A 12,784-nucleotide genomic window follows, 5' to 3' on the forward strand; every position below is an offset into this window, starting at 1 on the left:
TGCTAAATCTCCTGGAGATTTTCAAAACCAATGAGAAGGCTTTGGCTTTGGGACTCAATGGGTCTGTTTGGAGATGAGTTTAGTGGACAGAGGAGACAGCCTATCAGACAGTATCTAAATGAACCTTGTTTCTGTGAGGCACATATTAAACCCCTGAAAAGCCTGTATTGGGAAGCACTTGCTGGACGTTATTGTATCTCTGCTTTCTCAAATTTTCTGCTGTCCAGTGCTAAATTTTACTTCTCTACATACAAAGGACCCCATTTCAGAGGAGCTACTGTCTGAGAAAATTCTGTGGCAAGTGTGTGGGGGACTGATACATTCTGGGAGAGAAATCGTCATCTTTTGCTTTCCCTAAAGTCTTTTTTTTTTTTATTATTATTTTGTCAAGATAAAGACATCCTATGTGGTCACTAGGGATGTAGGCTGCCTAACTATCCTCAGTAGCTTTTAGAGCGAGTCCCTTGCCATCTAATGACACAGGTGTTCAGCAATGCTTCTTGAAAGATTTGCGAATGGTTTACACAGTGAGATCCCAAGGTTGGCCTGGTCACGTTTTGCGCAACTCTAGGTAGACTGGTAAGATAGGATCCTGTGTTCAGAAAGAAGGTTGTCTGTAAGGCTTCTAGTCAAGCCCTTGTTTTCTGGTACGGGGAACAACAGCTTTTGGAAAAGGTGTGGAGGAGGATAGAGTGCCGTTGCTCCAAATCTCTACACACCGGGCAGTTACTCAAGTGGAGCTCAGTCCAGTGTGTTTAAAATGACCTCTTTCTAAATGCTCTTAATTCTACCAGGTTAAGATTTACTTTATGCCCAATGTTCTTTCTTTGGGATATACTTGTAGACTTGGTAGGGTTGGTAGTTATTATACCTTGGAGGTGGTTTTTAAATTGCTATTTGTTTGGCTATAATTGAAGTTAAACCAACAGATTATAATGAAGCATAATAATCATTTTACAGGGGCCTAACGTATAAACTGTATTGGGGAATGGCCATATCTAGGCTTGGGACATTTTCTTCATCTGCTAATCCCTAGTTCTGTCACTCCCACTTGCAACAGGAGCTTTGATCTGGAAGATGTTTGCAAAAGACAGAGGAACGCTGGAGAGGAAGTTCAGTTTGAAGCACTTGGGGTAAACGATTCCCCTTCAAACACTTTCCACTTAGTTCTGGGGTGGTGGCAAAGCAACTTCTCTCCGCTTCCCGAAGGACATAGAAAGAAAAGCAGCAGTTTGACTTTCAAAAGCCATAAGGTAATTTGTCCAGTGTTAGAAACTGAAATGCTACTTCTATTACAAATCCTCACCCCCAAATGTGGCTGCCTTTAGGCAGATACTGAATCCTGGCAACATCTGCACTGGGATATAGCAACGTCACCTAGAGAATGTCCTTCTGTTTGTTGGTTTGGTTTCTTTGTTGTTGTTTGTTTTTGTTTTGTTTGTTGAGACAGGGTTTCTCTGGGTAGCCCTGGCTATCTTGGAACACTGTAGACCAGACTGGCCTCGAACTCACAGAGATCTGCCTGACCCTGCCTCCCGAAGGATTAAAGACAGGCACCACCACCACCTGGTAAGAAGGTCCTTTAAATGGGAGTAAAGTTAAAAGATGGCTTAAGAGTTGACACAATTCTCACTTGAGGGGCAGATCCAGGCAAGTAGTACATCATAACAAAAATTAATTAAAAATTAAAATACAACAAAAACAAAGGAGTATATCCCTTTTAGGAAGTAAGCTTAAAAATACACGTTCTGGTTAAAGAGAGAAACCTTATATGACATCAAGTAACTGCATCCAATCAGCAACAGGATTGGGTGGGAAAGGTGTTTTGCAAAGTAACTTAGGTGAAAACTGGTAAAGCTCACACCTACATGCGTTTCCAGGGAGGGCTAGATATGAGGGTGCTAACTGAATCAATGGTTTAACCCATGGCTGCAATCCAGTTGGAACAGACCGTTAGAGGGAAGTGGAACTGTAGAAGGAAGGGGCCTGGTTTGAAAAACTAGGTCACTGAGAGTGATTTTGAGGGCTGACTTGGCCTGGCCACTCCCTTCTTTGCTTTGCTTCCTGTCCGCCATCCAGTGAACAGCCGTGAGACATGATTCTGCCACCGTGATGTTTCCACCAAAGGCTCAAAAACCAAGGTACCAAATGGGGCTGAGTCTTTGGAGACTGAGAGCTGAAACAAAACTTTCTCAAAAGTTGTCTTGTCAGATATTTTCATCACATTGACCCTCCTTCACCAGTGAGTAATCCTTCTGTCTTCCTAAGGCAAAGAGGGAAGAAGGCTCGATTCCCACACACTGCGATTTAAAGAGTAGACTCCCTCAGACTTTGAAAAACCTAGCACACTGGGACTCCGGCTCTACTGACAGACAACAAAGCTGTAAGCACTTCAGGAGCAGGCTCTGGAAACGACAGAAGGAATTTTCTTGGGTTGTGACTATGTGCACAAAATAAAACCAGCAAAGACTAGGGCTGTGAGAAGCCCTCTGGAGTAGGCTCTCTCTCTTTCTCTCTCTCTCTCTCTCTCTCTCTCTCTCTCTCTCTCTCTCTCTCTCTCTCAAGCAAGGGTGTTTTATTATCAGCTGAACTCCTGTGTATGAAGAAAAACAGTTTGGTGTCTCACTGTTTTCTCAAGTCAAGCATAAATATGCTTAAGATATTCCTAATATTCTGGGACATTCCCTGATCAGAAGGTCCAAAAGGTGACCTGGTTGCTTAGAAAAAAAAAAGCAAACAAGGGGAGAAATGGCGTTATTTGGATAGTGGAGATGTCTGTTTTATTTGGAAATAGTCCATTAATCTGTTAGGCTTGTAAGGATGGGTTTGTTTCTAACTGAGAAGTCGTGCCGTGGTAGTCCACTGACATGAACTGTTACAACCAACGCTTTCCCTTCCATCAGTGGGGATTGTTATCAAAAGCAGGCCACTGTTGAGGGTGGTCACCCCATCACTGACAGAGGCTGGAAGGGGATGCCTTTCCCCAAACTGTTTGCTACATCTCTAAAGGGGTCTGAAATACATTTGGATAGTTTTTCTTGGACCATAAAGGCCTTCTGCTCATTGATTTTTTTTTTTAAATCTACTTTTAAAGTATAAATGTCCCAGGGATTGATGACTCACTAAGTATTTCATTCTATTTTAACTTGACCACTGGCTGATAGTGCGTTGATACTGGGCTATCTTTCTCCACTCCAGTAAGGGATAGCCCCTCCTTACATCCAGCTCTAAGCTTTCCAGGGACAGCAGCCAGGCAGAGAATTCTTCCTCTCCCCACTTGCTTTTCCTCTACCCTGCTACCTAGTGGAAGGTGCCTGACCTAAGCTTATTCAACCATCATCCCGCAGCCCAGGCCATACAGGGATATCAGCGAGGGGTGTCCCAACTGAGGCCAGATAGCCTTCTCCTCAACTAGAACTGCTAGGTAAATGTTTGTGTTCTTCTTATCAGAGGGGATAAGCGCATCTTCTCACTGCTTACAGTCAGCTTCTACCCTCTACTGACATCTAACTTAAGACCCAGAAGACCGGGTGCAGAAAGAAGCAGAGATGAATGATAAAGGGTGCCCTGAGGGTACTGAGACTCCACTTCATTAGCTAATACTCTTCTCTTTCTTGATTTGTTTCCAAGAATCACAGGTCATCCTTTCTCCTTAAGCTCTTATGCCCGGGGCATCTGCCACTTGGTCTGAAAACCCCAAATAAACATTTTACAAAAAAAGACCCCAAGAAAACTGGGGAGGACATAGTAGTGTGATTCTAAAAATATGTGTGTGCATATGTGTGTGTGGGGGGGGAGAGAGACAGAGACAGAGACAGAGAGAGACAGAGAGAGAATTAATTTCTTACATATAAGCCATTGTGCATTAAAAGTTCCTGGATATCCTTTCACATAATGTTGAAGAGATTTAGAGGCGTGGCAAGGTGACCAGGTGTTTGGGAATGCCAAGTAATATTAGTCTGGGACCACCATGAACTTGACAATTCTTCTCTTAGACTGTGGAGTTCAGGGTAAGGCTTCGCAGTAGGTACTGACTGATGAGTTAGAACATGCAAATATTGACTTAAGAAGGAGTAGAGAGTTGGCTCAGAGGTTAAGAGCATTTACTGAGCTTCCAGGAAACCTGGGTTTGATCAGATTTGGTTTCGAGCACCCATATGGCAGCTCACAACAGCCTAAAACTCCAGTTCCAGGGGATCAGGCACCTGCAGGTTCCCAAAGATATGTGGTACATACAACATTCATACAGCCTCACACACATTCACATAAATACAATAAATCAATCTAACAAAAAGAGTCGGAGACAGTCCAGTGATTCGGTTTCCTCACCAAATAAGACAAGCAACTTGCCCGACCACAATAGGCTTACAATGGCTGCTAAATCTTTATTTATTTTTTATCAGTGTATCAGATAAAAAGGGTTACCTTTTTATTCCCTTCCCTTCAATATTATTAAAATTTTGACCTATTGGAGTATCCAAGAGGCACTCACTGCAGAAGCATGCAGACGAAAACTGGAACTGTCCATGGAAGATTAGCATGCCCCCTGAATGAGGATGATATGCAAAGTTCATGAAAGACCCCGCATTCTTAAAAAATCGTGCTTTGTTTGAAAATGTCATCATGATGTCTAACAACTTAAATGCTAATTAAAAACAAATAATTAAAAATAAACTATCCAAGAACCCAATTTATTACTAAAGGGCACAAAGTACCATTTTAATCAAAATGGAAAGATTTGAAAGTAGACAGCTTACAGTAACACTTTGGCAATAGGTTTTGCCAAGCAGCTTAAAGGTGGCAATGTTTTGTCAAGTGAGATGGAGCCATTCCTCCTGTGTTCTACGATTACTGATGGCTTCTTCTACATGACCATTGGAACTCTGGGACAATGTCGAGTAAAGACTGTTAAGCTGACAACATTCTCTAAAGGATTTTGTAAGAATTTGTGTTGGTCAAAAGGCAATTTAAAAGACTTCTTTATATGCCATTTTGATGAAAAAGAAAGTAGTTGTCCTTTGACATGTGTTCCAAGGTGATGTTTTGACATATCAGTTGCATTCTGGGAAATCGATGTTCAGAATTGAAACTGGAAACCAGCCAGGTGGTAGTGGTTCACACCTTTCATCCCAGCATTTGTGAGGCAGAGGTAGTAAGGTCTCTCAGTTCAAGGTCAGCCTGGTCTACAAGGCAAGTTCCAGGACACAGAGAAATCCTGTCTGGAAAAACCAAAAAGTAGAAAACCAAATTCATAACAAAAGCTTTACCATGCAGTGAGGATGCTGGGAGTGTCCCTTTTGTGAAGCTGCCATGTCACCCACTGCTTCCTTCTCCATTTGTTCCCAAGCTGCTCCTCTTTTTCCAGCATTAATTATGAGTAAGAGAGGAAGCCAGAGTAAGAGCAATGACACGCTCCTGGCCTGGCAGGGAGAGCACACAGCAAATAAGGATCCCTGGAGACCAGAGCTTAGCCTGAGATCCAGAGTCAGGGACGAGCAGCTGTATACCAGTGAGAAAATGTTCTTGGTCTGTCAAAGCCAAGAAGTGCACCTGCTTTAGTAAACCATGCTACCTCCCCACGACTGCTTGCGTCTTTCTAACCCAGGGCTGAGTTAAGTCACTATCTCTGATCTTCTTTTGCTCTACTGGAATCTAGCTATACACTTGACCGTTGTTCTGAGAAGAAACATACATTGAATTCTTGGTAAACAGCTTAGCACATACTATTGAATATTTTCCTTGAATTATTCCAGTGAAGACAACTTGAGGGGTTTTATTTTGTTTCTCCCCCTCTGATGTGTTTATAGCTTCTGTAGTTGTTCTATTTTTTTTTTTTTCTAAATCAATGTAAAGCCAAGCATGGTCGTCCATGCCCCCTATATAGCATCTAAAGGCTCAAAAGTTCAAAGCTAACTTGGGCTTTGTAATGAGACTCCCCCCGTTTCAGATATCACCACCACAAAACCCTTTACCAGTGAATGTAGAAGGACCTGAATTTGGAGCTTTACCATCCACATAAAAAGCTGAGCCAAGTGACACATTTCTATAACCCCTCCAACTTGCCCGGCCACTCAGTGTAGCTAAACTGTGACTTTGGTTTCAGTGAGAGACCTTGTCTCAAAAAACAAGGAGGGAAGCAATAGAGAAAAGCTCTTGATATCAACTCTTGGCTGTCAAATGAACCTGTACATATACATACGCCCACACATCTATATAGCTGTTAAGACTGTTCCAAATTACCCAAGATTTCATTCCCAAGTACCATTCCCTGTTGTTTCTGGCTTTATTCGTCGGCTGACAAGAAAAGAATGTCTTCATTCCTTGTACCCTCTTGGCCTACCAGCACTGCTAGTCCTACTCTAGAGTCCAAGGCCTTGAAGTGCCCTGTCTTTCTCATGCTCTGCCCTTCCCTTTCTGCCACCCAGTTTAGCCAGTGACATTTCTCAAATGCTTGTCAGCCCAGCTCTCCACATACAGAGACATCCCTTCTGCAACCGCTGATTCATTAGCTCTGTCAAAAGGGCAAAGGAAATTCAGCCTGGAGTTCACAGATCCTGGGCTCACGTGTTGTCTAACTGAGCCAGACCAGCATCTAGGCCAGGACGCTGCCAGGCACAGGACCTAGCATTTGGTTTTGCTGCCATTCAATCTGCACGCATCACCCAGAAAGAGGAGCCAATGTGTGCTTGTCACGGAGTAATGATACTGACCTCTAGGGCAAGGCCTTCCTTCACAGAGTATCTTTATCTTCTCATTGAGTTCCAGGACAGTAATGGCAGCCTCTTGCTTAGCTATTGCCAAGTCAGTCTGTAGCTTTTTCACTGCCTTTTTGTGCTTTAGTTTCTTAGAAAAAAAAATAAGAATTTCCTGTCACTTGAGATGGCAGATGCATCAAAGAAATAAAAGGAATTAATGGTGGCTGGGCAAGCATTGCTTCTGAAGTCCTGATTAGTGGAAACACTTCCTTCATCTGAGCCCACTTTCTCCATCAACAGCTCTCTTTACTTTCTGGAGGGGGAGAGGTTCATCTGGATCTATAACGCACCTGTGGTTTGGATGCCTTGAATAAAAGGCAACTAGAAAAAATGCTGTTTGTCATTTAGCATTTACTACCAGGACGCTAATGCCTCCGAGTATCAGATTTCTATCCTAACCTGTAGCAGATTCATGAGAGATGACCGGAGCCCTCATTAGGAGTCTTCGCTCCTCTGACATTTGAATTTTATCTGCATTCAAATAAACTCTGGAATGCATGTGGCTACCAGGAAGAGCCGAAATGTAGACATTTGCAGATACTTATTGTGGCCTGTGTAGAGGGGGAGCATGATCAGGTCTACACCTTTCTGGGAACTCTACCAGGAAGTATTTCCACAACGGAAGGATTCACAACGAGCCTTTATGGATCTCAAGGTGGATGTGATTTGTCAGAAGTGGCCTCATCTGCAGAGTTGGAGCCAGTTTGTTAGAACAAGGGCCGTTTTCGCACGTTCGTGTTGCTTTTGGGTAGCTGCCTTCCCCCTGGAGAGCTCCCCTTGCCAAGTCTTTGTGGCTGATAATTAGGAAGCCCAGAGAATGAACAAAAAAACAGTGCTTGTCAGACACAAATCTTGAGATAGGGAAAGGAATGCTCACCAGGAAAGAACCTACTCTTGTCTGGCCTCTGAAGGGTGTGCACTCAGGCGCCAGGGAGTCAGTCTCTTGGTGTAAAACGCCAGTGACCTCAACTAGTCGAACACAGGGTTAGAGAGGCACAGGTTTCAGGTTCTAAAGAGGGGCGCAGCTCAGTGGGAAAGCAGACACATGAACGCAAGGGTTCCCTAGCTAGCATGGAAAGGCAAAATCAAAAGTAGATTACCAAGCTTGGCACGGTCCCCCATGCCTGCAACCCCAGCAATCCCTGGGAAATGAAGGGAGGGGCAGCAACAGGGTCAAGGTTATTCTTAGCTACACATCAGAGATCAAAGGTGGGTTGGAGGAGCTACAGGAGACCATCACTTGAGAAATCAAAAACAGAGATGGACTGCTTTTCAGACTTAACATACGATGCGAACACCATAAAACCTTAACTAACAGCATCACGATGGCTAAAAGCAAAAGAACAACTGAAAGGAATGGTAGGTAGCAAAGGGGCCTTTCTCCAGGGAATCAGAGAGCTGGCATATGAGAGGGCTTGCCCTTGGCGGTCCAGGGCCCAGGCACCCTGACTTCACAGCAGCCTTCCTCGTCTCACTACAACACACTCCCTAATTATCAGAAACTGCACTGGGCTGGCTGGCTGCTGAAATCAAGACCAGTCCAGCCCTGTAGTTTCTCCCCTTCTTCTGAGTGTCCAGTCACTAAAACCATTCATGATTCACCTTGGGAAACAGATTGGTTCCGGAAGAGACTGCGCTGAGCAGGGAGAGTGTCAGGAAACGTGCTCACAGTTGTTAAATTGTCAGGCAGATTGCTATCTCCTCTCAGGACCTAGCTTGAGCCAGTTCGTCCCTAAAGACCTTGTCCACCCCAGGCCCGCAGCAATGGTGTGTGTGGGGGGGGGGGGCACTGGGTTTTTGCTCCTTTCCCTGTTGCTATCTCAAGAGTATTCTCCACTCGGGTTTTCACCGTGCCTTTATAGCTTAGAACGCTGGAGACAGAAGAAAATGGACACGAAGAAGTAGGGATGATGAAGAGATGTCCAACAAGAGGGGAAAAGAAGAGAAATAATGGAAAAGAAGAAGAAACACTAATAAAGAGGGACGTGGCAAAGCACCGAGGACAAGATGGGCCGATGGGGCCAGCCACACGGACATGGGCAGAACAGCAGAGTGAGTGATGAACTGGGAGAGAAACAGACACGAGACAAACAGACACGCGACACACTGAGGGGCAGAGCGAGAGCTCTGGATTTGTTCACTGCGACAAGGCTCCAGTCCCTCTGCATGCTTGGAGTTAATAAAGATATCGAGAATGAATTAAGAATTGAGAATTTACTTTCCTCGTGATGCTTTTTTTTTTTTAACTTTTCCTTTTTTGAAACAAGGCTTTGTTGTGTATCTCAGGGTGGCTTCAAATTCAAGATCTTACTTCCTTTATAGATGTGTGAACACTGAAAATTCTTAATAGTCTATATTCACTTTCTTAAGCCACGTTAAAACTGTTTAAAGTTAAGTATTTTTCTAGAAACTCTTCTTAAAGTAGGCATTGCTTATAGATAAACAAAAATCATAAACAAAGGCAATGAACGTGTGAGAGTTGGTGAACTATAACCAGGAGCTGACATGATATTCCTCAGTTAGAAAAGTCACACTGATATTTTGACAAGGCTGCAGAATGCAGGAACCCAAGATGTAGACAAGTGCCTCTCAATAGCAACTCAGACTTCCAACCTTCCCCCATTCCCTTTGGTTTTAGTTTCATTTCTTGGTGTTTGAATTCAGATCCTTGAATGCACTAAGAATGCATCCACCTCTAAGCTCTGCCCCCAACCCCTCAACTATTCATTCAAAATATTTAACTTTAACGACATACAACTTTAAGACGATATTGTTTTCCTCTTCTGGAAGTTACGTGTCAACCTTTTCATATTATTGTAACATTTGTCTGCTCGCCTTATGACCTAATAGGGAAGTTGAGGCTGTTTTGTTTGGAGACAGCGGTATCCAAGGGCAGTCATGACAGTTGACTCGAGCTATCGGAGGGACTATTGGAGGGGAGAGGAAGTTGAGTCAAACCGTGCTGTTCTAGAGATACCATGAAGAACAATGGGGAGAAAACATGAGGAGGCAGGTCTTGGCAGGACATGAGAAAACATCCCCAACAATCAGAGCTGCCTCTATAATAAGATAGGATGGGTCCTGGCGAGGACCTGCCGCCCTGGGAATGATCAAGTAGAGGCAGGAGGAACATCCCCAGGCAGGCCCGCCGTAACTCTGTAAGCTGGGTCAAGAGGTATTTCTGGGTTTGGCTCACCCCCCAGTTCCTTCCCTCTCTGGCCCCTCCCACTCACAGAAAGGGCACAGGGCAGATATGAAGAGCCCAGCCTCTGAAGCCTGGGGAGCTATTAGAGTCCACAGGGACATTTTAAAGACGATTCTGGTTATTTGTGAGAAATTGGTTAAGAAGGCCTGTGCTTCTTTTAGAGTGTGAGGATGATGTGATCCAAAAATTAATTTTGTTAATTAGCTGCAGAAACAAAGGTTAGGGGAAGTTAAATTTACAATAAAAATTGAACAATAACAGTCACACACACACACACACACAAAATCTAGATTGGTTGCCTAGATTTCTGTGGTAAGGTTTTGGTTAATTTAGACAGTATTTAAAATAGTTTAATATCCTTGCCTTTTTTTCTCCATCTCCAGACAGAACGTGTGTTACTAATTCATAGATTTAACGAAGCCCTTTGGGCAGTTTGAAAAATTCAGTTTGCCAATGTGTTTTATTAGTCAGGGACATCAAATGATTTCAACAATGATAATATTTTCCTTTGCTTTTCTTGGCATTCACTAGCCAGGCAACCCAAGTTTTGTACTTGAATCTAATGGAGTCTGTTGTGGTCTCCCTAGTAACCAGGGACTCTCTTTAGTCATCACCAAAAGGATAGGAAGGGTTCTATTGCTTGGAGCTAAATCTCTATTACTTTCCTGCTTTCCTATTTCTCCCAAAGGCTGGAAAGAGGGAGGAAATCATGCATTTGTGCAATGTTTTGAAAAGGAAATATTTATCTGCATCATATTGCTGAATGGCTTGCCTTATAACAAGTCAAGAAATAGCTGGGGAGTTATTTATAGGGGAGTTTTGACACAGAGCTGTCAGTGGTATTGTCGATTTCTGGGTGTTTCTACATCCTGTGAATCGAGGCCTCGTACTATGCAGCTGGGCCTTGTCACTTAATGGTCATGAGGAACTGGGGCGGCCACATGTCATTGACAAGCTCCATCCCTACTGTGGTGATCAAATGACATGGTGTGTAGATGTGCACCATACTCTATGTTTGCAGTAATGTGTTTTTATCATTATCCCTTGAAACATGTAGGACACATGCTTGCCCTTCACGAACATATATGACCACATCTTTGTAAAAGATGTCTTTTTTATCCTTTATAACAAATGAATCTGTCCTTATTTGGAAGTAAGACTTTCCTCTTTATAATTTTCTGCATGGTTGCCTTGATTTCCTTGTGGATAGACTAAATTTAACTTAAATGCCCTGACATGTGAATCACTTGATCCTCTCTTCAGCCAGTGTTGGCCTGATGCTGGGGTAAAGTCAGTGGCTGCCTGTGTGAAAGGAGCTAAGGAGTGTTCTAAGGGTCTAGTCCATATTCCCAGGGCAACACCCTTGTCTCTATGACGACGAATATTTTTCCCATGTTTGAAACCTGCCTGGCTCATCCCACCTTCATTTCTTACATCCCAAAGATGAAAATGTTGTCTACAGTTGACCACTAATAACATACTCACTGCCGAGGGTGTAGGACGGAATTGGATTTGAATGCAGAGCCACATTTCTCCCCTCAGTCCTTTCTCAGTTCATAAAGCAGTGAAAGTATAGTAGCGCTTGGCTTAAAAGTCAACAGTGCCTCTTCTCGTGTGTCTTTACTCGTCAGGGCCCCAGGAGACCATCTCAAAGTCTAGGGATAGCAACTATGTACCCTGTGTATGGTTCTTCCCAACCCACGCAAGCCATGTTTAGAGACTCTTTTATGCCTCCTTGCAAACATGCCCTCCAGTGTGGTGATATTTCATTTGTATTTTAATAAATAAAGCTTGCCTGAAGTTCAGAGAGTTAAACAGCCACACTGGTCAGCCTTACAGACCAGGCAGTGGGGACACACAGCTTTAATCCCAGTAACCACACTAGTTTGCCAAGAAACAGGGCAGTAGTGGTACATGCCTTTAATCTCAGCCCTAGAGAGGAATATAAGACAGGAGGAGACAGCTCTCACACACAGTCTTATTCTGAGATACCTGGAGTCAGTATTGCCATTTCAGAGTGAAGTAGAAGTAAGAGCCAGTGGCTGGCTGTTTTGCTTTTCTGACTTTCAGGTTGAAGCCTGATTTCTGTCTCTGGGTTGTTGTTAATCGTGCCACACTCCAGCCCTTTACCCACATCCCCACTGCTCATTGGTGAAACCTACTTGTCACTCAACTCATGTCTCTCAAGGTAGATGAGATAGCTATGCTGTTGAAGTACTAAGAAGGACTTGAAGCAAGGTCCTTCATGATTTTTTTCAATAGCAGTGGGAGCCATTGTTAGATAAGAGTGTCATTAATATTTTTATAAGTTAATTAAGTGTAATTTAACAGACATATATAAATCAGTGGCTTTGAAGTAGTATGGGGAGGCATTTATAAGGTGGCTGCTGTGGTCACTCCTAGAGAACCTAGAAATTAAATGAAATATTTGATAAACCCAGCTAATAGCAATACAGGCAAGGTGTTTTTAATTTCTCTCTGTTGCTCAGGGGATTATCATCACCTTTATTTACTTAGTTATTTGTTTGTTTGCAGGCAAACACCATGCATTTCTGAGTCAAATGGCATACTAGAGAAGGTTAATCAAACAAAACTTTCCTACAAAGCATTTCAAAGTGAAAACACAAAGAAAAGCTGATTAGTCTTGCTCCATTTGGCCAGGTATCAAGGAAGAGTTGATACCCAAAGTCTTAGGGCTCAGCAAGGCTGTCACCATGCATCTCTGCCTGTACGGACTCTGGTAGATGCCAAGAGAGACAGATTCAAAAATCAGAACCAACATTTGTGTCTAGCTCTTTCCATATCCCTCCCTCCCATTCCGTTA

General features: G+C 43.4%; 1 protein-coding gene and 1 pseudogene across 1 annotated transcript in view; one reads left to right on the plus strand and one right to left on the minus strand.

Annotated features, from left to right (window-relative positions):
• The window catches only part of Ccdc192 (coiled-coil domain containing 192), a 183,853-nt gene that overhangs the window by 52,258 nt on the left and 118,811 nt on the right, over positions 1–12,784 (minus strand). The window contains exon 6 of the mRNA XM_057789268.1: positions 6,711–6,843. Coding sequence (XP_057645251.1) covers positions 6,711–6,843 — 133 coding nt within the window. The remainder of the gene's footprint in view (positions 1–6,710; positions 6,844–12,784) is intronic.
• LOC130887101 (U6 spliceosomal RNA) lies at positions 4,492–4,592 on the plus strand (annotated as a pseudogene).

The sequence above is a fragment of the Chionomys nivalis genome, chromosome 14 (genome assembly GCF_950005125.1).
Source record: "Chionomys nivalis chromosome 14, mChiNiv1.1, whole genome shotgun sequence".
In the NCBI taxonomy this organism is placed as follows: Eukaryota; Metazoa; Chordata; class Mammalia; order Rodentia; family Cricetidae; genus Chionomys; species Chionomys nivalis.